The sequence below is a fragment of the Ictidomys tridecemlineatus genome, chromosome 10, assembly GCF_052094955.1.
Source record: "Ictidomys tridecemlineatus isolate mIctTri1 chromosome 10, mIctTri1.hap1, whole genome shotgun sequence".
NCBI lineage: Eukaryota > Metazoa > Chordata > Mammalia > Rodentia > Sciuridae > Ictidomys > Ictidomys tridecemlineatus.
In genome coordinates this window covers 59,848,940-59,870,107 of record NC_135486.1, presented here as the reverse complement: position 1 = coordinate 59,870,107, position 21,168 = coordinate 59,848,940, and the positions used below count along the sequence as shown (strand labels likewise).

Genomic DNA, 21,168 nt, shown 5'->3' with positions numbered 1-21,168 from the left:
CCGGCGAGTTCAGAACCCGCGGGCGGACAGCACCCCGGCGCAGGGCGCGGCTGCGCACCTGACAGCGAGCGGGGCGGGAGTCCGCTAGACGCAGGCAGGACCAGCCGCTGCCCGGCTCCACGGCCCCGCCTTGCCCACCCGCGCCGGCCACGGGGCCTGCGGGCGGAGGCCCCGCAGCAGGCGACCGCAGGGGCCCTGGCCGCGCGCCCCGCCCGCTACCGGGGAGGTGGAGCGTCGCGGCGAGGCCCGCCCGGCTCTCCCCGCCCCCGCGCGGGCCGGGCTCCCCATTGGCCGGCGGCCGGAGGTGCGGGAGGCGGGCCCGCCAGGCGGCTCGCGCCCGGGAAGGTCGGCGGCGCAGCGCGGGTGCCGCGGGGCGGGCGTGTGGGGACGCGACAGCCGGGCGCGGCGGAGGCACCGCGGGCGGAGGCACAGCGGGCGGGGGCGGCGGCGGCGCTGGAACCGGCTAAGCCCCTTCTTGCCGCGGCTGCGGCCTGCCGTGCTCAAGCTCCCAGGCGCACCCCGGGCGCGGCCCGAGCGGCCAAGACGGCGGGCCGGCCGGGCGCGGGGCGGCGGGCGCTCTGCTGCGGGCTGCGCTGGTGGGGGGCGGCGGGCCGCGGCGCGGGCCCCGGGCCTGGCGCGTGCGGTTGGGAGGCGCTCTGGGGGGCGGGCGCGCGGGCGGCCGGGGCTATGGCCGAGGGCGGCGGGGGCGCGCGGAGGAGGGCACCCGCGCTGCTGGAGGCGGCCCGCGCGCGCTATGAGAGCCTGCACATCTCGGACGACGTGTTTGGCGAATCGGGCCCGGACAGCGGCGGGAACCCCTTCTACAGCACCTCGGCTGCTTCGCGCTCCTCCTCGGCAGCCTCCTCCGACGACGAGCACGAGCGCCCCGCGCCCCCGGGGACCGCCCAGCCGCCCGGCTTCCCCGACTCGCAGGACTCGGAGGAGGACGAGGCCAGCGCGGGCTGGAGCGCCGTGCTGCGGGACCGCCCGCCCCCGCGCTTCGAGGACACCGGCGGTGAGGAGTGGCCGCGGGGTGCAGGGGCGCTGCCCGGGCAGTGCAGGGCAGGGCGGGTGGGTCCTAGACGAGCGTGGTGGGCCTCACCCGGCCCCTGTGCGTTTCAGGAGGTTGCAGGAGCTAGGATGTAAAGTCCTCAGGGTCCTCTTGCTGCGCTCTCCTGTTGGGTGGATGCCACGCCTGCACTTTGCCAGTGGCAGTCCTAGAGGGGCTGCCCCTCATTTGCCTCGGATCACACCTGTGGGCTCGGCCCTCTGGGCTTGGTGAAACTGAGCTTTCCTATTGAGGGGAGGCTGAAAGGTTGCCATGGCTTGGGCTGGGCAAGGGTGTCATTTTGCTGATGGTAAGAAGGACCCAGGTGCCAGAGGTGAGGCAGGTCGCAGCTGGAGCCTGATCCCGTGGGAGCGAAGAGGCCACCCACAGCGTCTTTACAGGCTGAGCTAGTTTTCTGTTAATCTGGGAAACTTCCCTGTCCTGCCATCCAGTTTCTTGCTAAGAACGTGGGAGGGAAGCACGATTTCCACTTTAAAGTGCTAGGGTGTGTGGACTACGGCCAGAGGTGTTTTCAGGGGTGTGGATAAGCCTCAGATATATGGAGAGGTGGCTGGAGTGCTGGCAGCTGAGGCTGCTCAGGGTCCTCTTGCTGCCTGCTTGCTTTAAGATATCACTACTTTGCAGCAGCTCAGTACCTCTGCCCCTGGAGAGATGGAGACCCTCCCTTCTAGCTGTCCTCAGTGCTGTTCCCCAGCTGTCCTGGCAGGCCCCTGTTGTCTCTCACTATGTTCATCTCTGGGTGATAATGAAGGCCAGGGAGTGGCTGACCTGTGCCTGATGCGGCTTTTCATGTGGCTTCCTCTTTTTTTGGGGGGTGGGGGGTGCTAGGGATCCAACCTAGGTTCTTGTGCATGCTAAACACACCCTCTCCTCCAGTGGTTCTCTGGGTTTCAACCTGTCAGGAATAGGCATATGGGAGGGCAGGCCCAAGGGCTCTGGCTGGAGCCCAGGCTTGGATTTGCACATGGTGCTGCAGCTTGCTGGGTGGCTGGGAGGGCTGGCTGGACTGGCTGGACTCTGAAGGGAGTGGTCTGAGAGCCTCTGTCAGCCTGCAGCCCCTGAATATGTTGAGTAGCAGCTGGGCTTGGGGGGTTCAAGTGACTTGTGCAGTGCTTAGGCTGGGTAAGTCTTAAAGCCTGCTCATTTGGGCTGTAGTTAACAATTTGGAGATTTTCAGACCCACTCACTCTGAATAGCCCTTTTATACCACCCTCCAGCTTTTAGAGTGCCATTTAGGGCTTCCTGCCCTGGATAGCTGCTTTCCATATTGGCTTTAAGAATTGTACTAGGGCTGGGGTTGTGGCTCAGTGGTAGAGCGCTTGCCTGGCGCATGTGAGGCACTGAGTTCAATCCTCAGCACCACATAAATAAAATATAAATAAATAAAACAAAGATATATATATATATATATGTGTGTGTGTGTGTGTGTGTATATATATATATATATATATATATATATATATATGAATTGTACCAGACCAGGGCCTTGGCTTGGCAGGTCTTATGCTATGAGCATGTGTCACTTTTGATCTTGGAGATGTAAGCCGACCTGGGAGAACCCTGCATGTCTCAGGTCAAAGAGTGAAATGGCACTGAGTTGAGCCTGTTGTGATTGTAAACCTCGATTCTGCTGGAGCCAGAGGGCGGTTGCTGAAATAGGCTCTAGAGCAATCTCACGTTCCTTGGTAGCCTGTGATGGGGGAGTTCTGAAGCAGAGCCCTGTCATCTTCCGCAGCAGTGATTACGGTCCTGGAGCCCAGGATCCTGTGTCACTGGGTGTTGGACTCACATTCTGCTCCTGCAGATGCCGACGGGGCTGCGCCTGGGGCTGCTCCTGGACCTGCGAGTCACAGTGGAGCCCTTTCCCAGGCAGGCACGTGTTCTGTTGGTATTTATATCCGGTGTTGTTTTCCTGCTCTGTGCGGGAGCTTGTCTTCTAAATCTAGATATAATTTAGAATTTCCTCTCTGCAACACTCTCTCTAAAGAAAATTTGGGGTAAGGGGCAGAAGGTACAAGATGAGGCCTTGAAGTGAGATTTCCCTGGAACAATGGAATGTGATTTATGGGGGCTTAAAATAGATGCTGAGGTACAGGTTGGCCAGAGAAAGTCTTTGCGTCTGGTAGCTTGCAGAGAGAAGGATGTGTTTATTAAGAGGCCAGGAGCTACACCCTGTGTTCTGAGAGCGGAGAGGTTCAGTCTTCCAGTCTTATCCACACCCATCATCCGAGACACCCCAGCCCTCACCTGCTCCTCACCCAAGGTGTGCAGACTATTAATAAGTCTCCCTGGGTGGGCAGAATGGGATGGGGAGGAGAGCAAGAGTGAGGCAGTTTGATCTGGAATCTCGTTTCATAACAGAACATTTGCGGTTGAAATGCTCTGCAATCCAATGATGAAAGCACAGATTCTAGACTTATCTGAGATTCTTTGCCTTGACCCCGTTGTGAAAACAGGTGTACCCGCTTGTATGTGGATGTGCAGGTGTGTAAATAACTATTGCACGTGAATGTGCTTTGCTATGCTAGTTTGAGCAGAGTAGGGTTTCTGTTAGAGACTGTAATTGCTGTCCTGAGCCCTCTGATGACCTGCAGACTTTTGCAGAGGGTCCCTTTGCAGGAGGAGGTACACAGAGGACCATCCTGTCTGGAACTGCAGCAGGCACAGCCATATGGCCTGGTGGGGGGAGTGCACAGTAGGGAGAGGAGGGGAGGAAAGCTGTGTTTCTATAGTGCAGGGCAATTCCTGGCCCTTTCCTCTGTTTTCCAGCATCTTCCGCTTTCTGAAGCAGTTGGGGTGGGGTCACCTCCTGCCTCCTCTCTCTCACCTCCCCCAGGTTTTGGCTGTGCTTCAGGCGTGGGTCCCCTTGGGATGATTTAAATATAAACACTGCCTGCAGGCTGCCTGCCAGGCTCTTAACCCCTGAGTGGCTGGAGGGTCATCCTGGGGGCTGAAGTGCTTTCTGGAGCATGGGGTACAGGACCCACTCCAAACTGGGCTTGTAGTAAATCCCCCCAAAATAGCCTCTCAAGCTGTCAACCTCCTGGCCTGCTGTGCAAATACCCAGTGCAGCCGTGAGCTCCCTCTTGGAGAGAGCGTGGTGCCAGGCCCATCTGTGTGCTGGCCGCTGCCCTCTGTTTCTTCCTACCGGTAGGCAGTTTCATGCAAGAGGCAGAGGGCCCACAGCTCCAGGGCTCCTGTCTCTGGTTTGTTGGTCCTTTGTCAGGCTGGGCTGGGGTCTGTGTGGTTTGCCCTCTCTGTGAGAGGGTGAACTTCTAGGGAGGTTTGTCTTTTTGGTCCCTGTGTCCTGCCAGCAACCCTCTAACCCTTTGGTGTGACCTTGAGAAGCTGGAGAGGGACCAGGGCACTGAGAATCAACACTGGGATTGTTTGGTCTTTAGAGCTTTCTGTCAGTTTGAAGTCTTTTTGAGTAACAGGAGAGTCTCCCAGAAAGCCAGAGTTAGCTGAGGACCCTCTGCCCCAGGGGGCTTACACGCTCACCTACCTGGTGCCCCCATCTGGCCTTAGATCTGTCTGGTGTGGAGGAGCCTAGGGTCTTGGGAGCTGTGAGAGGCACCCTGGGAAACACTGGCAGTACCCAAGTCGGCCACACAGGACTGGGGAGGGGCTGACCCTGACCCTCAGAGAGTGCTTTCCCCAGGAGCCTGCGCACATGGGGCCTGGAGACCTGGGGCTCTTTTTCCTTTGTAATTGTTCTTTCATGTGTTGCCACCCCTGATTTCACAGGGACTTTGGCAGGGAGGTTGCCATCTCAGCTGGTAGACTCAAGCAGATGTGCTATTCCAGCAGTCGCGGGGCTGATGGGAAGAGCTGGGCTTGGCAGTGCAGGACGGGCAGTGCCTTGTAGTTATTTATTCTGAATTGGAACTGTTTTCAGACAGATGTCTGTTTTCACATTCACTCATGGAATCACCCTTGGCCCTTGTGGTGGGGGTGCCGCTCTGGAGACCTGACCTGTGAGGGGAGTGTGCAGTCAGCCCGGGTCAAGGCGGAAGGGTCTGGGGTTTTACCTTGGCTGTGTGTGGCTGGGACCTCTGGGGAGACCGAGAGGTGGGACACTTGAGTCCTACTCTGTTCTGCGGCTCAGATTCACCTTTATTTTGGAGAACTATGATTGTATTTTTTCTCATTAACAACTGATTTATTGTTTTTAGAAAATAAAAAAAAAATGGTTAAGAGATTTAAAACCTCACAGTCTCCCATTACCCAGGATAGCCACGGGCATCGTCGCTGACACATGCTGCGCGTGTCTAGGTCACCTGTGGAAGCTCCTCATGAGGAGCGATGGACCTTCTCCATTTCCATTTCAGAAATGAGGGGCGTAGCCCTTGCTGCAGCACTGCCCTGGTGGCTGTGCTGCCCCCACCTGCGCCTGGCCCTGGCCCTGGCCCTGGAGCCTGTGCCGTGTGCCGCACTTGAAGCCTTGCCCTGGCACACCAGCTGCCCGCCCCTCCGCGCAATGCCCATTGGGTTTTGAGGCAAGGGTTTGCACATGGTAAGGCTTTGAGTGTCTGTTGTGGAGGAGCCTTCGGAACCGTGCCTGCTGTCCTCCTGCCAGCAGTGAGCCAGTGTGTCCTCGAGAACGGCTTGTTCATGAGCCGGCCTGTGCTTCTAGGGGGTGGGATGAGCTCACAGGAGAGCCGCACCTGCCAGCCTTGACAGGGTGTGAGACGCATGCCTGGCAGGGACTTCTGCATGGGTGCCCCATCCGGCTGCCACCCAGGTCCAGGTAAAGAAGGCCTGGAGGCCCGCCCTGGTTCTCCTAAGTATTGGCACCGCCACCCCAAGAGGCAGCCAGTCCTGAGCTCTGTCACCACATAGCAGCTTTGCCTCTGAGTCTGTGGGATCCCGCCACAGTCTTACTTTGCGTTGCCTGCAGTGCTCCCAGTACAGTGTGCAAGTTCAGCAGTTATCCTACCTGTAGACTTTTGGCTCGTTTCTACATTGGGGGCTTTTTTTCCCTGTCATGTGGATTGAACCCAGGGGCACTTTACCTAAGGTACACTCCCAGCCCTTTTTGTTTTTATTTTTGAGACAGGGTCTCGCTAAGTTGCTGAGGCTGGCCTTGTACCTGTGATCCTCCTGCCTCAGCCTCCCGAGTTGCTGGGACTAGAGGTATGCATCACATGTGTGGCCCATTTGGGGGCATTTATGAATAGAGCTTCTGAAAAGGTCCAGGTTTTATTTACTTATTTAATATTCTTATGGACATGCAGATACCTTCCCCTGAGCATGTGTACTAGGACTGGGACTGCTCGGCTTAGGTCAGGTGAGTGTTCACCTTTAATGCAATGCCTTTTGGCTTGCGTGTGTTGGCATTTGGGGCCAGGTAGCCCCTTGTTTGTGGAGGGTGCCGCAGGGTCTTAACAGCAGTACAGGCCTTTCCCCATGTGCCCTCCTCTATTGTAAGCAGATGTCTGCAGACGTTTCCACATGTCTCCTGGGGCAGGATCTCTGGGTGGAGGACCCCTGAGCTGCTGCCCAGTGGTCTTCCCCTGTGCCCTGAGCTCTCGCACCAAAAGAGTGCAGGATGTGCCAGGTGTTGGTTCAGCAAAGGCCTTGAGCCCTGCTAGGGTGAGGCAGTAGGTGAGGTGTATGCCCTGCGGCTGGAGGAGAGTCGGGGAAGAGTATACCTCTGGACCCCAGGTGTATTGTCATCCCACTTGGCTGGGAGGAGGGACCCCTCAGCTAGACCTGAAAAAAAGCTCAGGTCAAGAGAGGGCATCTGCTCTGGTGGCTGGGGCTCACTGCAGTCCCACTCCCTATGCCGCTTCCCTGTGAGGCGCTGTAGGATGCTGCCTGAGCCTGCAGGGGTGGTGGGGGAGCCTTATCTCCAGGTTCAGCACAAATACAGGTTTTCCTGGGGATGTAGCCCCAGGAGGGTTTGGAAGTTTGGTGGGAGATGAGAATTTGGACAAGGTGAGACCCCTGGAGAAGCATTTGTGGAAGACGCAAGAAATCTGTGTGTTACAACAGCCATCTGATGCTGCCATGCTGAGACCCGCAGGCTTACACTGGGTGCTGCCCATCCCTGGTGCAGAGCCGCCTCCCGTGGCCTCTGCCCGACCGTCAGCCCTCGGCCATTGCTGCTTCTGTCTGAGTGTGCTGCTTAGTTTCCAGGGCTTGAGCCCTTGGAATTCTTTCTGGGTTGCAAGGAGAGCAGTGGTCTTGAACCGTCTCATTTGAAAAGTGTGTAGGGTTACTTTGTTGCCAAATATGCAGTTGATCTGTGTGGCACTGGTGTTAAGAAAGCACACCTGGGGCGGGAGTATCTGTCTGCCTGTTCTTTTGTTCCATCTCCTTCCAAGGAGGTAGGTGGTCTGATTTGCAGATCTCAAGTTTTACAAGTTCTTGCCTCCTGAAGAATCTTTAGGGGCTGTGTTGTTGGGCACACACGTAGTTAGGGTTCATTTTCTCTGCGGCGTGGGGCCTTGGATGGCTTCAGCGTCCTGCTATGCCTCCGTCTTCAGCCCGACTGGCTGTGCTTGGTCTGGCCATTCCCACTTTGTCCCATCTGCATGTCCCTGGCTGTGCATTATTTTTCAACCTGCTTTTTCTTTAAGTTTCTTTTCTATGCTTCTTTCTGTTCTTCCTTGGCAGTGCTGGGGATGGAAATTAGGGTCTCACACACACCAGATGTGCGCTCTACCTCTCAGCTACATCCCTAGCCCTTTTATTTTCTATTCACCTTTATTTATGAAATATTTTAAAAACATTTTATTTGGAAATATTTTCATATTCATAGAAATGTAATAAGAACCCAACCCATTTTATTTTATTTTGAGATGGGATCTTGCTAAGTTATCCCTGCTGGCCTTGAGCTTGGGATCCTCCTGCCTTGGCCTCCTGGTTGGCTGAGATAAGGCCAGCCAGGGTGCACCATGGCCTCTGGCTTGCTGCTTCTTGTGCAGCATACATATGGAATTGTGCTTTTAACATGACCAGAGAGGCCTTGTTGACCTGCACACAGGTGGTGGGTGTCTCTTCGCTCTTGGAACTGCCCTGCAGACGCACAGGCTCAGGTCCTACCACGGGGTTCAGGGCAGCTGAGGCCTTTCTCTTCCCAGGAGCCTTGCTGTGTGTTCTCAGCCAGCCTTCTGAGTTAGTGCTGTGTGGGATCTGAGGAAGGCACCAACTTCCTTTTTAGAGTGGATGTTGGGTGGTTAAGCATCATTTTGAAAAGCCCATTCTTTTTCCCTTGGGTTTCATTCCATCCCTGTTCAAAGTCCACCTACTGTGTTCTATTTCCCATTTTAACATTTTGCCCCTTCCCTTCTTCCCTCATAATTAAATGCATGTTTCTCTGTGATCATTGGAAAGCAAGTCCCCAGCTAGGACTCCGCAGACAAGGCTTTCCACCGGGAGCCTCTGCCTCCACAGTGCCAGGATTTGGCATGGTCCTCTGATGCTCCCGTCACCCCCATACACCAGATACCCAAATCTGCCTTTTGTCCAAATGGCTCCGAGTCTGCTTAAGTCAGGACCGGCACCAATCGCCGAATGAACCTCCAGGTTAAGAATACCATCTGCAGCTGTACTTAGGAAACAGCCCGGAAGTGTTCAGGCCAGAGATTGAGGGCGGGTGGCGCTGTGCAGGGCGGGCAGCGTCTCCACTGGCAGTGGTGTGGTTTTCCCCGCCGCTGTTCCGGGAGGTACACCCCCTCAGCCCGTCCTTCCTGGCCAGCCCCTGCTGGGCTCCCTGAAGGTGGCTTTTTTTCACCCAGACCTAAGGACTGGGGTGCCCTGGTGATGCGGTTTCCCTGATGCAGACCTGGGGTGGACAAGCGCTGCTCACCAGGCAGAGGTGGCGGGGTAGAAGCTCACAGCATGGGAGGCAGCAAGTGAGGGGCTCTGGCGCAATGGAGCAGGGAGGGTCCCTTGTAGGATCAGCATGCACAGGCCTCACTGAGAAGCAGGGCTTCCAGGAGGCGAGGAGCTGACCACTTGCTCCCAGAGGAGGCGGGCACCTGCACTTGGACAAGGCACAGCTTGTGCTGTGTGCCCACAGGAGGTGAGGGGCAGCCCTGGAGCTGGAGGAACGTCAGGGGCTGAGGGCAGTGGCGGGTGTGGGGGCCTCGGAAGCTGTTGGAAGGACGTGGCTCGTACTATGAGTGTGATGTGGCACATTTAGCAAAGAGTCTCGTGCCCGATGGAGCTTCTGGAGGTGCTGTGGCACTAGTGGGACCCTCAGAGGAGTGCTGGGGTGTGAGCCAGAAGCGGGGGGAGGTGGCTGGAGGTGTTTGGCTTCTGGACACTGTGAGGCCAGGGCCAGTGGGTGCCCTGAGGGATGGCGCAACCTGACCTGTGTTGGAGGGGCTCCAGCTGCACATGCAGGGGAGCAGGCTTCATCTCAGCCAAGTCTTCATTGAGTGGCCAGCGGCAGTGAGGAGGCTGGGGGCAGTGAGGAGGCCAGCAGCAGTGCCACCTGGAGCCTTGGGTCACCTACTGCTTCTCCTACCACATGTCCCTGTTCGCATCCCTGTTAGAGGTGTCGTGGCAGGTGTCGGTCTGGGACTGGGCCAGAGGGGCTGGTGTGCATTGCCCAGGATGGCTGGGGTGGGTCATGGGGGTGGGCGTCACACATTTCCCTGCAAAGCCAGCAGATGTCGGCCCTGGACTGTGGCGGGCTCCTGAGGGCCAGGGCACAGGATCAGGTTCCCTCCCAGGGACCCTCCTTGTGGAACCCCCCCTGCTGGGCCCTCTGTGGGAGAGCTGCCTGCTGTGGGGTTGCCCCCAGATGGTGCCAGCTGTGCCAGTGAGCAGCGAGGCCTGTGGGCGAGGTCTGCAGTGGAACATGATGCCCCAGTTAGATCTGGATTGAGATAAAAGGTCTCTTAGGGCAGGTAGCACCATGGACACACGTATCTGTGAAGACACTGCCGATCCTGCATGGGGATCACCTCAACAAGGCACCCCACGTTGTGACTGGGAGGCCCAGCTGTCCTGCCTTGGCGCGCTCTTGGAGGCTGCACCTGAGGCCTAGCCCAGTGGCCACCGCGGCAACCTGTCAGGGTTGCTAAGTAACAACTTGACTTTGAAAGAGCCGTTTAATTTGGCTGGTTCTGTGGGCTCCTGGGTCTGCTTTCCTTGCTGTCTGGGCTGCAAGGCAGAGCCTGCCCTGAGCGTCTGCAGAGCGCTCCATGCTCCCTGCCTTCATGTGGGTGGGCTGCCCTGGGGCGTGCGTGCTGGTCCAGGGCTGGGCAGGACCTGTTGGATGTGGCCACACAGGCCTCAGGAGGTGGTGCTGAGCCCAGAGAGCCGTACACCGTGGCCCAAGGTCCTCAGCCTGTACACACAGTCCTGGCAGGTGAGGAGGACAGTGCTTGGAGCACAGAGGCCAGGGTGGGCCCTGCAGGGAGAAGGCTCTGCCTGATACCCCGTTTCTAGTTCCAAACTGAGCATTCACTGTACCGAACGTCACCTTCCCACTGCCATGAGTTGGCAGAACACACGTGGAGTCCTAACCCCATTCTCAGAACATAGCCTTGGAGACAGGTCCTTGGAAAGGGTATTAGGGCCAGGTGAGGTCCTTACAGTGGGTCCGGGTGCAGTCTGCCTAGGGTCCTTCTAGGGAGAGATCAGGACACAGATATCCTTGGGGCCACTATGTGAAACACAGGGAAATGACAGCATCTGCAAACCAAGGAGAGGGCTCAGAGGACCTGGCCCTGCGGCACCTCAACCCTGGACTCAGCCTGCACACTGGGAGACGTAAATTTCTGTTGTTTAAGCCTCTGAGTCTGTGGTACTTTGTTAGGCTACCTTAACAAGCGGACGCCCCACCTGGTGAGACGGTCATCACACTGCTTGCTATGCTTTTGGGGATCAGGTGGCAGGTCTCAGCCTTCTGCCCCCTGGGGCAGTTTCCAGGGCCTGTGGCGGTGCTGAGACCAGTTGTGCCTGCCTTCCCCTCGGACTTGCAGGAAGTCCATTACAGCTGGCCTGTGGGTGCTGCTGACTGTGTGACTCCTGAGGAGCAGCCTGCTGAAGGAGACGGTGCTGCCCTGTGCTGGTGCTTGGTCACAGCCTGGAGCTGGTCCTCCTGGCAGCACCCGGGGTCCAGCTCTGTGGAGGCAGTTCTCGTGAGGGTGTGCCCCTGCTCAGAGCTGCAAGCCTGCTCCTGCTCAAGGGTCCGACCTCCGTGTCTTCAGGGCTGAGCTCGCCTGCCCCATCCCCCATCTGCATACCTGAGCACCACGTGTTCCTGGGGAGAAAATATTATTCTAGACCTATTTTTGTGGCAGCGACATCTTGGAGTAATTAAAATTATTTTTATATCATTGTTCTTGGGAATGAACTTGACAACTACTCTTACCCCTCCCCCTGTTGCTAGGATCAGTTTGCCATTTAGAGATGTGGCCTTCCTCATGATAGTATCCATCACACCTCAAAGATCAGAGGTCAGGGTGAGCTGGGGAAAGGGTGGAAGCTTGATTCTGGACTGCAGTGTCCTTGTCTGGGGACTTGAGACCATGCAGCTTGCTTTCCTCACCAGATGCCATTTTGGAGTCCTGTTCCCTGTCACCTGGTGGCCTTCTGTCGGGGTGTAGACAGGGAGGCTGGCAGAGCCAGCTGGTTCTCCGTTGCTTCAGCTGGCCAGGCGGGCACCCCTGATACCTGGGCTGGACAGCAGGAAGAGGTTTTGGCCAGTGGCCAGCTGGAGGCAGGGTGAGTGTGTGCTGTGTGTGCTCAAGTGCACACGTATGTGCAAACGGGCTGGGTGGACCTCGGTGGAGTGGGATCCCCAGGACTGGACCAGGCAGTTGAGGATTGAGTGTAAACCAGAGTGGAAGTCGTCCCCAGTTGCCCCCGTGTGCCTCCCAGCTGTCCTTACAGGCTCTCCAGCATGGGGCTTCCGACCCCTGGAGAGAGTCCTCAGGTGCGTGAGGGTTGTAGTCCTTTGGTTTATATGCGATTATGAACAGATTTGTTACCCTGTGGCAGGGTATCTCCCCACGGTGTCCCGTGGTGTTTACTCAGGACAGTGGACGCTGCAGGCAGCAGCCTGTGCTGGGTCTCATGTCAGCCTGGAGCAATGGAAGGGCCGGACCAGGGTGGGCCCCCATGGTCGCTTAATTGGGAGCTAGTGGTGTCCTGGAGGTGATTGGGCAGAGGCCCTCCGTGCTGACCAAGGCTTGGGGCCCCGAGGTAAACAGTATGTTCTGTGGAAACCCAGGGTGAGCGGTGTGGGATGATCTCCAGGAGAGAGCAGAAGCCCAGCTTCCTGAGGCCTGGTCCAGGAGAGATCAGGAGGGAGGCAGAAACCCCAGGATTAGGTGGAGTCAGGCAGGGACCCTGGAGTGCTCAGGTGGCCTCAGGAACAGGTCTTTTTCCCTGAGCCATGTGGAAGCCCCGGTGGCAGATGCCCAGTGGGTTGGAACTTCTGGGAGCAGCACCCCATGTTCTGGGGTGACAGGCCTTCCTGCACCCCACGAGGGGCCGGAGGCGGTGACCCAGATGGGCCCCCTGCATTTTCCTCCCCCTCCTGCCTGGTGGCTTCCTGTTCCCAGTTCCTGTGCCTCCCCTCCTGCTGTTGTTTTGGGATGAGCCCACTTCTCTGCAGCTCTGCCCTGCTTCCCAGGCTGGGGGCTGACCCTCGGGTGTTTCCCAGGAGCCTGGGGAGGGCAGAAGCTGGGAGGAGCCTTTCGCATGCTGGGCACAGGGGCCACACCTGGACCTGTGGACCTATAGACCAGGGGAGCGAAGGTTTTGGAGGGAGGAGATGTAGAGAGTACTCTGCCAATGCAAAGGTTTTGGAGGGAGGAGATGTAGATGGTACTCCAGGGAGCTCCACTGGAGGTGGGGCAGGCATGGAGGGCAGAGCCTGAGGTTGCAAAGTCACCTGCCCTTGGGCAGGCTCCTGAGAGCCAGAGATAAAGGCCCTGGATGTTCTGACCTGAGCTGTGGAGGGGGATGGAGCTGCCTGGAATTGGGTGACATTCAAGCCTCTGTAGAGCAGGCTCTGGTGGTGGCCTGGGCTTAGAGCCTGTGTTCTGAGCTTCTTTCCCACTCTGTGGGTTGGAGGCAGGAGATGCTGAGAGGCAGAAGCTGAGGCTACCCCGGGTGGTTGCTGGCTCCCTTCGCCTCTGCCTCAGCTTGGGGCATGGGGATGGCCGGGAGCTGGTGCCAGAGGGCAGACACTTGGCAAGGCAATCCAAGGAGTAAGACTGTCACGTGCATATCCAATTGGGCAGCTGCGCACCCCTCCTGGGTGCTGCTGAGCATGGAGGGGGACTGTGGGTCTAGAGCTGTGATGGCTGTGAGCCTCTGATGTTTCTGGGCTGTTACGTGGCAGAGGCTGACTTGTCTGGAGTGGCACTTTCTCCCCTGTGCACCCCAGTAGGGCAGGGCTGCGCTGTGGATGTCCAGAGGCGACTCTGTCCTCCCAGCTTCGTGGCTGGGTTCTGGAAACCGCTACACAAGAAATGAGTCCTTGTTGTGAGTTGGTGGAAAGGTGTCCAGGGGCAGGGCCTGGTGTCCCCGCCATCATCTGTGCTGGATGAGCTGACCCTGATGTGGCTCATTTCCCAACAGCGTACTCTGTCCACTCTCACTTGGGCCAAGGTATTCTCCATGCTGCAGCCTCTGGCATCTGTGACCCACAGATGCAGACGTGTCCTCCGGCACGTCCCTCCCCAGGCCCTTGGTGGCTCTCTGCCAAGGTCAGGCAGGGATGCTGGCCCATTACTGGTGCTCACTGCCAGGCAAGGCCTCTGGCTCTACAGAAAGGGCACCATAACTAGTCACCTCCTATGGGTGGGCAGGAGGGAGCCATGGCCTTTGTGGCTCATGTTGGCTCTCTGGACTATGGGATAAAGTCAAGGGCTGCGGTCCCCTCCCTGTGCCAGATCCCTGCTCATAGCTTCTTTTCCAGGGTCCCAGTGCCGCCACTTCTTGGGAGTGCTACATTCTTTGAGCTGTGGCCTCACCTCTCTGTTCTGCAGTCATAGGCTGGAGCCTACCTGGAGCCCAGCTGAGGTTGCTGGACAGCCCAGCCTCATTTGCCACAGTGAGCAGTTGACCTGACCCTGTGATGTCCACTTCTCTCCCAGGGCCTTGGACCACCTGGCCCAGGCTGTGGACCTGCCTGGCCCTGGTCGTCCCTGTGGGCTGCGCTTACCGATAGTCCGCAGCCAGCAAGAGTGCTGCCAAGGGCAGACTGGCCAGGCGCCTGCTGGAAGGAAGGGCCTCTTCCCGACAGCCCTGGTCCAGCCTGCCGACCCAAGGCCTCCTCGCAGGCCCTCTGCAGGTGGCGAGCACATGAGAAGTTGGGGCAAGGGCTGTCTTTATTCCATCCATTCTGCCCTTTGTTCTAACTGTAAATCTAAACCACAACGACTCCATCATGAGGCCCTGAGTCAGGGTCAAGAGGAAAAGTTCTCTCAGGAAGCCTGATTGATCGCTGGCTTAGAAATAATGGGTCTTTGAGATGAAGGTGCGAGTCAGGCTGTGTAGAGAGAGTTCTGGACGGTGCCTCTTGTCTGTCCCTGCCTGCTGGCGAGAATGTGTGGACCCAGGGAATGACGTCACGTCACTGCTGTCTGCCTCTGCTAGTCTGCGGCTTGTTGAAGAGTAAGTGCTCCCTACTGTGCGCCCTGAAGACACGGGCACCGGAGGGCTCCTCCAAGTGTGGCGTAGCCTCCGGGCCAAGGTGGCTGGGGCCAGCAGGTCCGCGCCCTGGGCTCCCCACCTGTGCTTGGGTTTCAGGTGAGGTTCTGGAGTGTAGGTGAACCTGTCCTCACGGCCAGCCTTCCTTTTTAAGTCCCTCCCACCTTGGGAATGTGGTCCAGAGCTGGGCAAAGCCCATGCTTGAACTTGGGACTGTCTGTATCACATCTCAAAGATACGATGCCTGAATAAATAAAGGTTTCTTAACCAAATCAAGAAGCAGAATGGCAGTCACCTCAAGGGAAGAGTCCCCAGCGGACTGCAGTGGAGATAGGGCCAGACCTGTGAGAGGTGAGCAAGTGCAGGGCCGCGCTGGTCAGCTGGCTGCTGGTGTTGAGGCTCCGTGGGGGCCTGTTAGGAGGGGGCCTGCCAGGTGCTCCCGAGGAGTCACAGCCCTGATTCCTGCCCCCAGTCCCTGCGCATCAGGAAGGAAGGCGGGAAGCACTAGTTTCACTCTTCCTGTCACCTGAAAACCGCACACAGGACTCTTTAAAATGCTGCTTCAATTTCCTTCTTAAAAACAAGGTGATTATATGCCAACGCCCTGCTGTAGGAAGGGAGGCTCCCCATCACCCAGTGTCCACCTCTCAGTTCCCGGCAAGGCCCAGAGCCCAGAGACCGTGACTCAGCATATAGGAGGACAGAGGTCCAGCTTCTCCTCCGGGTCCTGGAGGACTGTGGGTGTGGGGGCCAAGACCCCAGAGTTTGGTGTGAGAGGAAAGAGCTGCTGGTTGCATGGGGCTGTAGATGGGAGGAATTCAAGGCTGACCATCACCGGTCACCTGTGCTAGAGGCAGAGTTGAATTCAGTGCCTGAAAACATTTGCTTAGTGGCAGTCCTTTGGCCAGGGGCCTTGCTGCAGCCCCAGGTGGCCTGCGGCCCTGTGGAGCAGCGGCAAGCCCGAGGAGGCAGGGTGGACAGGGAGCCAGATGGCTGCTCCCCTGCCCTTCCTTACAGTCGTGGCAGCCACGCCACTGTGCAGACGCCCGAGCGAGGGCCAGCATGGGTCCCCAAGTGTCCCAGGATGATTCCCTCTCAGATGGAGGTCAGAACAACCTGCTGTACTGAGGCAGCCGGGGGAGGGTGCCTGCTGCACAGTCTGTGGGGCGCTCGGGCAGCGTGGGTGTCACAGATGGAAGGCGGTCAGGGAGGATGTCTGCCAAGGACACTGGCCCCATGTGCCATTGCAGGACTTGAACCTGGCCACATCCCTCAGTGTCCCATGCTGTACACCTGGCTGAGTTTCCAAGCAGGTCCCTTGAGAGCCATCCCTGACCTGCTCCACAGTGCAGCCAAGCCTGTGATCAGAGTCTAGGAGGTACGAGCGGGTTTCCTCTTCCCACTGCGCTGGAGGCTTGTGTTCCTCAATGAGAGAGAGAGAGAGAGAGAGAGAGTGTGTGTGTGTGCGCGCGCATGCACATGTATGTGTGCATGCACACGGGCATGCCTGTGTTATTGGGGATCAGGCCCAGGGCCTCGTGCATGCTCTATCACTCAGCTATACCCCCAACCCTGTTTACTTGTAGTTTAAGATGGGGCCTGGCTAAGTTGCTGACTCTGGCCTTGAACTTGGGATCCTCCTGCCTCAGCCTCCCGAGTAGCTAGGATAACAAGTGTGCGCCACCACTCCCAGAATTCTTGGTGATATTAGATTGAATGCAAATGTGATCCAGTAATTCTCCAGTGTCCTTGACCCCTGTTTCCAAAAAATATCACCCAAAGAAGTCTAGACCTGTCCATGCTGCACACCAGCTCGCTTCCACCAGAAGCCCTTCACTGTGGTCATGGGCACAGATGACTGCCTGGCTCTCTGTCTGAGGTTCCTACCACCCATGCTCATCCTGAAGCATGGGGAGGCCGAGCCTCCTCTGTCTATGTTGCCTGGGTTTCCCTGCCCTGGACTCTGTCTCCTTCTCTGCCCACTCTGCTGGCCTGTGTGGCCTTGCGTCTGTAGGTTCATCTTGGGAAGATAGAGGTGGAGCATAGACCACACACAGCCAGTCAATGCCAGGCCAGAGACCAGGCTGGACACCACAGAGCTGAGATTTGCCCATGGGTCCCCACGCTGCCCACGTCATGCTCAGGAAGGGAAGTTGGAGGGACATTACTGCCCTTGGCCATGCCCACACTGAGCAGCATGACATCTGGTGCAGCACGGACCACAGCCCTGACACCGGCTCAGGCCACACTCCTCGTGCTGTGACCACCATCCCAGATTGCCCAGGGTTGTCCTGATGTGAGAGCCACAGGGCCCTTGGTCCTAGAAAAGAGCCCCTTGGTCCTGTGCAGACCTGGACACTGTCACTCCATGACTCTCGGCAGTGATGAAGTGGTTCCTATGACCAGACTGTGCAGAGTGGGAAAGCCGAAGAAGCTCCCTGCCCGGAGTCCTCTGCCCAGAGTCCCCAGCCCACTGCCAGCGTGGCCCGTCGGTCCTATCAGGACGAGGCCTGACATTCACAGGACTCCCTGTATGTGGCTGTGGAAATGCCCTCTAATGGATGTTCCTGAAACTCGTTCACTGGTATTTCCTTCCTTGGCTTCAAGGCTCCTGTGTCCTGTTCAGAAATGTAGTACCTCAAGATGCTCAGGTGGAAAGTCACAGGTGATTCCTCAGTGGAACAGGGCTGTCGTGCAGAGAGCTTGGCTCCTGCCGGTTGGGAACCTGCAGTGTGGTGGGCATGGGTGGCTCAGAGTGATCAAGTACGCAGCGCAGGTCATGGTTGGAAGTGGACTGAGAAAGACGGCAAACACTCAGGAATCAAGGAAGAGGTGACTGTGAAGAAGGGGATGTGGAGAAGCGTCATGAGCTCTACAGAGGTTGGGCATGTGTCATGGGGGGGCAGGTGTGGACGCTCAGCCCGAGGCTCAGTGTGGTCCAAGTGGTCATCAGCATCCACGGCCCCTGAGGATGAAAGGAAGGGTGGAACAAGGGGACCATGGGGCAGCAGCTCTGCTGCTTCCTGAGTGCTTAGGAAGTGCCATGAGCCCTGGGCTTGGGAGCAGATGGGCTTGGGTTGGGTGCCCAGGCACCCCTGCTCCTATAGCAAGGACCCTGATGGTGCAGATTGGGTGGTGGACTCATCCTCCGCTGCTAGGTGCCCCGCAGCAGACTGGCCAGGGAGCCTGCTCAGGCAGTGGGCAGGAGGGTGGCAGGGGGTCAGGCTGCTGCTCAGTGTGGGGTTGACGCAGTACTGCCCCCCACCAAGATGCAGAGACTGTGTGAGAAGTGCTGCCCCCAGGGCAGGCTGTCCACTAGCCATGGAGGGCCCTAGGTCCAGGTAGGAACAGGGCATGCCCTGCCCAGACCCTGCGGAGGCTTGTGGCATCTGCTGGCAGCCCAGTCTGCTGGCCCCGTCTGCCGCCAGGACTCTACCCTGCGGGTGAGCCACAACCTCCTGCAAGGCCAAGGAAGCAGGTTTGGCGCAGAAAATGAGCTGGTGCTGACGATTCCTCAGCTCTCGCAGCACTCGGTGTCCTTGTTGGCAGCGTGGGCAAGGTGATAGGTGTCAAAGGTGGGTGGTCAGAATGGTGGCAGCCGTGGTGGCCATTTGCAAAGGCCAAGCTCTGTGTGAAAGTCATCCTGGCCTGTGTGGGCTCTGCCTGGGCATGGCACCCCTCGCCCTGTCCAGGGCTTTTGCTCTTCACAGCTCAGTCCCTGGTAGAGTCCTGCGAGCCTGCCATTGCTCTCAGACCCGGGATCCCAGAGGCAGAGCCTGCTTCCTGGTGGCTGGGTTCAGGAGTGGGTCTGGGTGGCGGCTCCCCTCTTGCCAGGGTGTGCATTTTCTTGTAAGATTTTCCCCGGAGTGGAAGCCATGGCCCCGTGGCAGGGAGAACATGGCTGCACCTTCCTTGCCATGGAGATAGGAGAGCAGGGAGGCACTGCTGCTGTGTGGACTTCTGCCTGAGGTGGCAGCGGTGGCAGCTGTTTCTGCCATGAGACCAGTCTGCAGGGAAGGCTCTTGGAGAGACCCTGAGTGGCTGTCAGGGTAGTAGAACGGCCCTGCAGTGCCCATGCAACATGGCTTTGCCTCTCTGCCTGGGCAGTGAGGGCAGGGGGGGCAGTGGAGCAGGGTCAGTGGTTGGGACGGGAGGTGGATCCCCCTTGCCGTGTCCCCGAGGGGATGCTGAGGCTGGTGCAGAGCAGCCAGGACAGTGGTGGAAGGGAGGCTTGGTGATGGGGAGCTGGTCACGGGCAGGTAGTGGGGGGTGGGAAGTGAGATCCATCCTGTTTTGGGGTTGACTCAGTACAGAGCTGGTCTAGGGTGGGCGTCAAAGTCACAGGAGGGCAGGCTATGGTGGGCAAGGAGTCCTTCAAGGCCACTGGTCCCTGAGGAGGGCTCTGGGCTGGAAAAATCTCCCCTGGTAGTGCGTTCCTCTAGGCGGGTGACTCCCAATCTTGTGTATGCCACCTGGGGACCTTGGGTGGCAGCTGTTGGGGTTGGCCCACCTGACGAAGGTGAAGGCCCGGCGGAGAGAGCTCCATGTGGTGTGCAGTCTGGGGGCTATCCTGACGGGCTTTGTAGTACTCAGGCCGAGAGCTTTGAGGGGTACTTGTCCTTCAGTGTCATGTGGAGCAGACAGCACAGACATGGTCCCTAAAGAGCCACATGTTTGGGGATACCCAGCTGCCCATTCTGGAGCACCCTCTCCAGGGTCCCAGAGCATGGGTGCCAGCAGCACGTAGGTGACTTAGGCAACAGCCACATGGCTCAGGTACTGGGAGACATGAATAAGCAGGATAGGCATCAGCTCAGGACAGCAAAGCCTATTGATGAAGGGGCCAGCTGGTGACCCTTCATCAGGACCCTGCAGAGGCTGTGCTATTTCCCCTGAGCTGTGCTGGACCCTGCAAAAGAGGTAAAAGGGAGGTGGGGCAGAGGTGGCCCACTGCCACTTCCCCCATGGACAGTGTCCCCCTTGTGCCCTCTGTGGCTGGCTGTCCACATCAGGGCGAGAATGCTGGTGTCACCTCTGGCTCAGCCCCTTCTCTCCTTGGAGAAGCCAGGAAGAGGCCTCAAGGGGAGCACAGGTCTTATTGCTGGTCTGTAAATGTCATGTCCCCTTCTCAGACTCAGTCAAGCCCGAGGTGTGTCCTTGACTGGCCTTGGTGGTCTCCAGGGTTCTTCAACTCAAGCTGCCAGGCCTGAATCGGGAGACAGGGCCCACGGCGCCAGTGCTGGGCAGATGGCACTGGCATAGCAGAGTGGGCGTCTGACCAGGGTGAGTGTGAGCCAGGGCTGAGCTGTGTAGCAAGCTGTTTGGTTTTTATCTTGTGACCACTCTTGGAGGTGGGAGCTCTTACTTTACAGATGGGGAAGCCTGTGGAACCACATGGCCTGTCTGAGGCCCCTGTGAGGCGGTCAATCGGGCCTAAGAACCTATGCCCTCGTCATGCAGAGGTATCCTGGAGGCACTGTGGGGCCTGAGCCTATTGCTCCTCTGTTGAGTGACCCACTTGTGGGCAGAGCTGTGGCTGTGGGATCCAGGTCTCCTGCTGACTTCTGGGGTGGGGTCCTCAGGTGCCTGGCACCTAGGGATTGGCCTGTAACTGCACAAAGCACTGGAGTTGAGATAGGTGTGTACAGGCTGAAACCACCCTCCCCCTTATCTTGAAGAATTTGCTTCCAAGGAGCCAAACACAGCCCTTTGCCCTGCGTGTGCGGGACCCCAGCATCAGAGAGATGGGTGCAAAGGCATCAGGAGGCTTCTTGCACCCACAGGACTGGCCATGTACACTGCACAGGAGGCGTGAGCTGTGCCCTTGGTGAGAGCCTCCTGCACAGGTGGGCCATGGCTTCCTGCCCCCTGTGCTGGGCACTCTGCAGGTCCAGTCTCTTGAGCACTAAGGCCCAGTGATAGACAGCAGAGGGCAGTAAGGCTTGTCCAGGAGCCAGGAGTGCCTTCCACATTATAGCCCAACCACTTTATTCTGTGGAGGAGGAAACTGAGTCATTTGCCTGGCGTCTCAGGGCTCATCAGCAGTGATATGGACTTGAGCTCGTCTGTCCTTGTCCCCTCAGCCCTGCCATACTCTCCTTCACAGTCCACAGGCCCTAGACACAGTGCTCAGGCTTTAGCCTGTGCCAGGGATCCTTGAATCAGAATGAGAATTCTGCAGTGGTCTGAATACAACCTCCACATGGTGACCATGACAGCCCCAGGGGCAGTGCTACGGAGAACAGGCCATCCACAAGAGTCCAGAGCCCATGTGGGTGATTCTACTTCCGGTGGACCTTGGTGTGTAGGACACTGGGCCCTGGAGAGACCAGGAAGGTGTGCTGGCCTGAAAGGGGGCCTGTGAGGCCCTTGAGACCAGCTTTGGGTTGGGACCCGCCTCCTGGCTGCTTGGAGTCCTCTCCCAGGTGGTGTCCCTCCTCTAACGCTGTCCTTGGAGACGACCTTCTCAG

At 58.0% G+C, this 21,168-nt stretch overlaps 1 protein-coding gene across 1 annotated transcript in view; it reads left to right on the top strand.

The window, feature by feature from the left end:
• The first annotated feature begins 670 nt into the window (after positions 1 to 670).
• The window catches only part of Pgbd5 (piggyBac transposable element derived 5), a 50,384-nt gene continuing 29,886 nt past the window's right edge, over positions 671 to 21,168 (top strand). Inside the window, exon 1 of the mRNA XM_078023025.1 lies at positions 671 to 1,015. Within this exon, the coding sequence (XP_077879151.1) occupies positions 688 to 1,015 (328 nt within the window). The 5' untranslated portion in view covers positions 671 to 687. The remainder of the gene's footprint in view (positions 1,016 to 21,168) is intronic.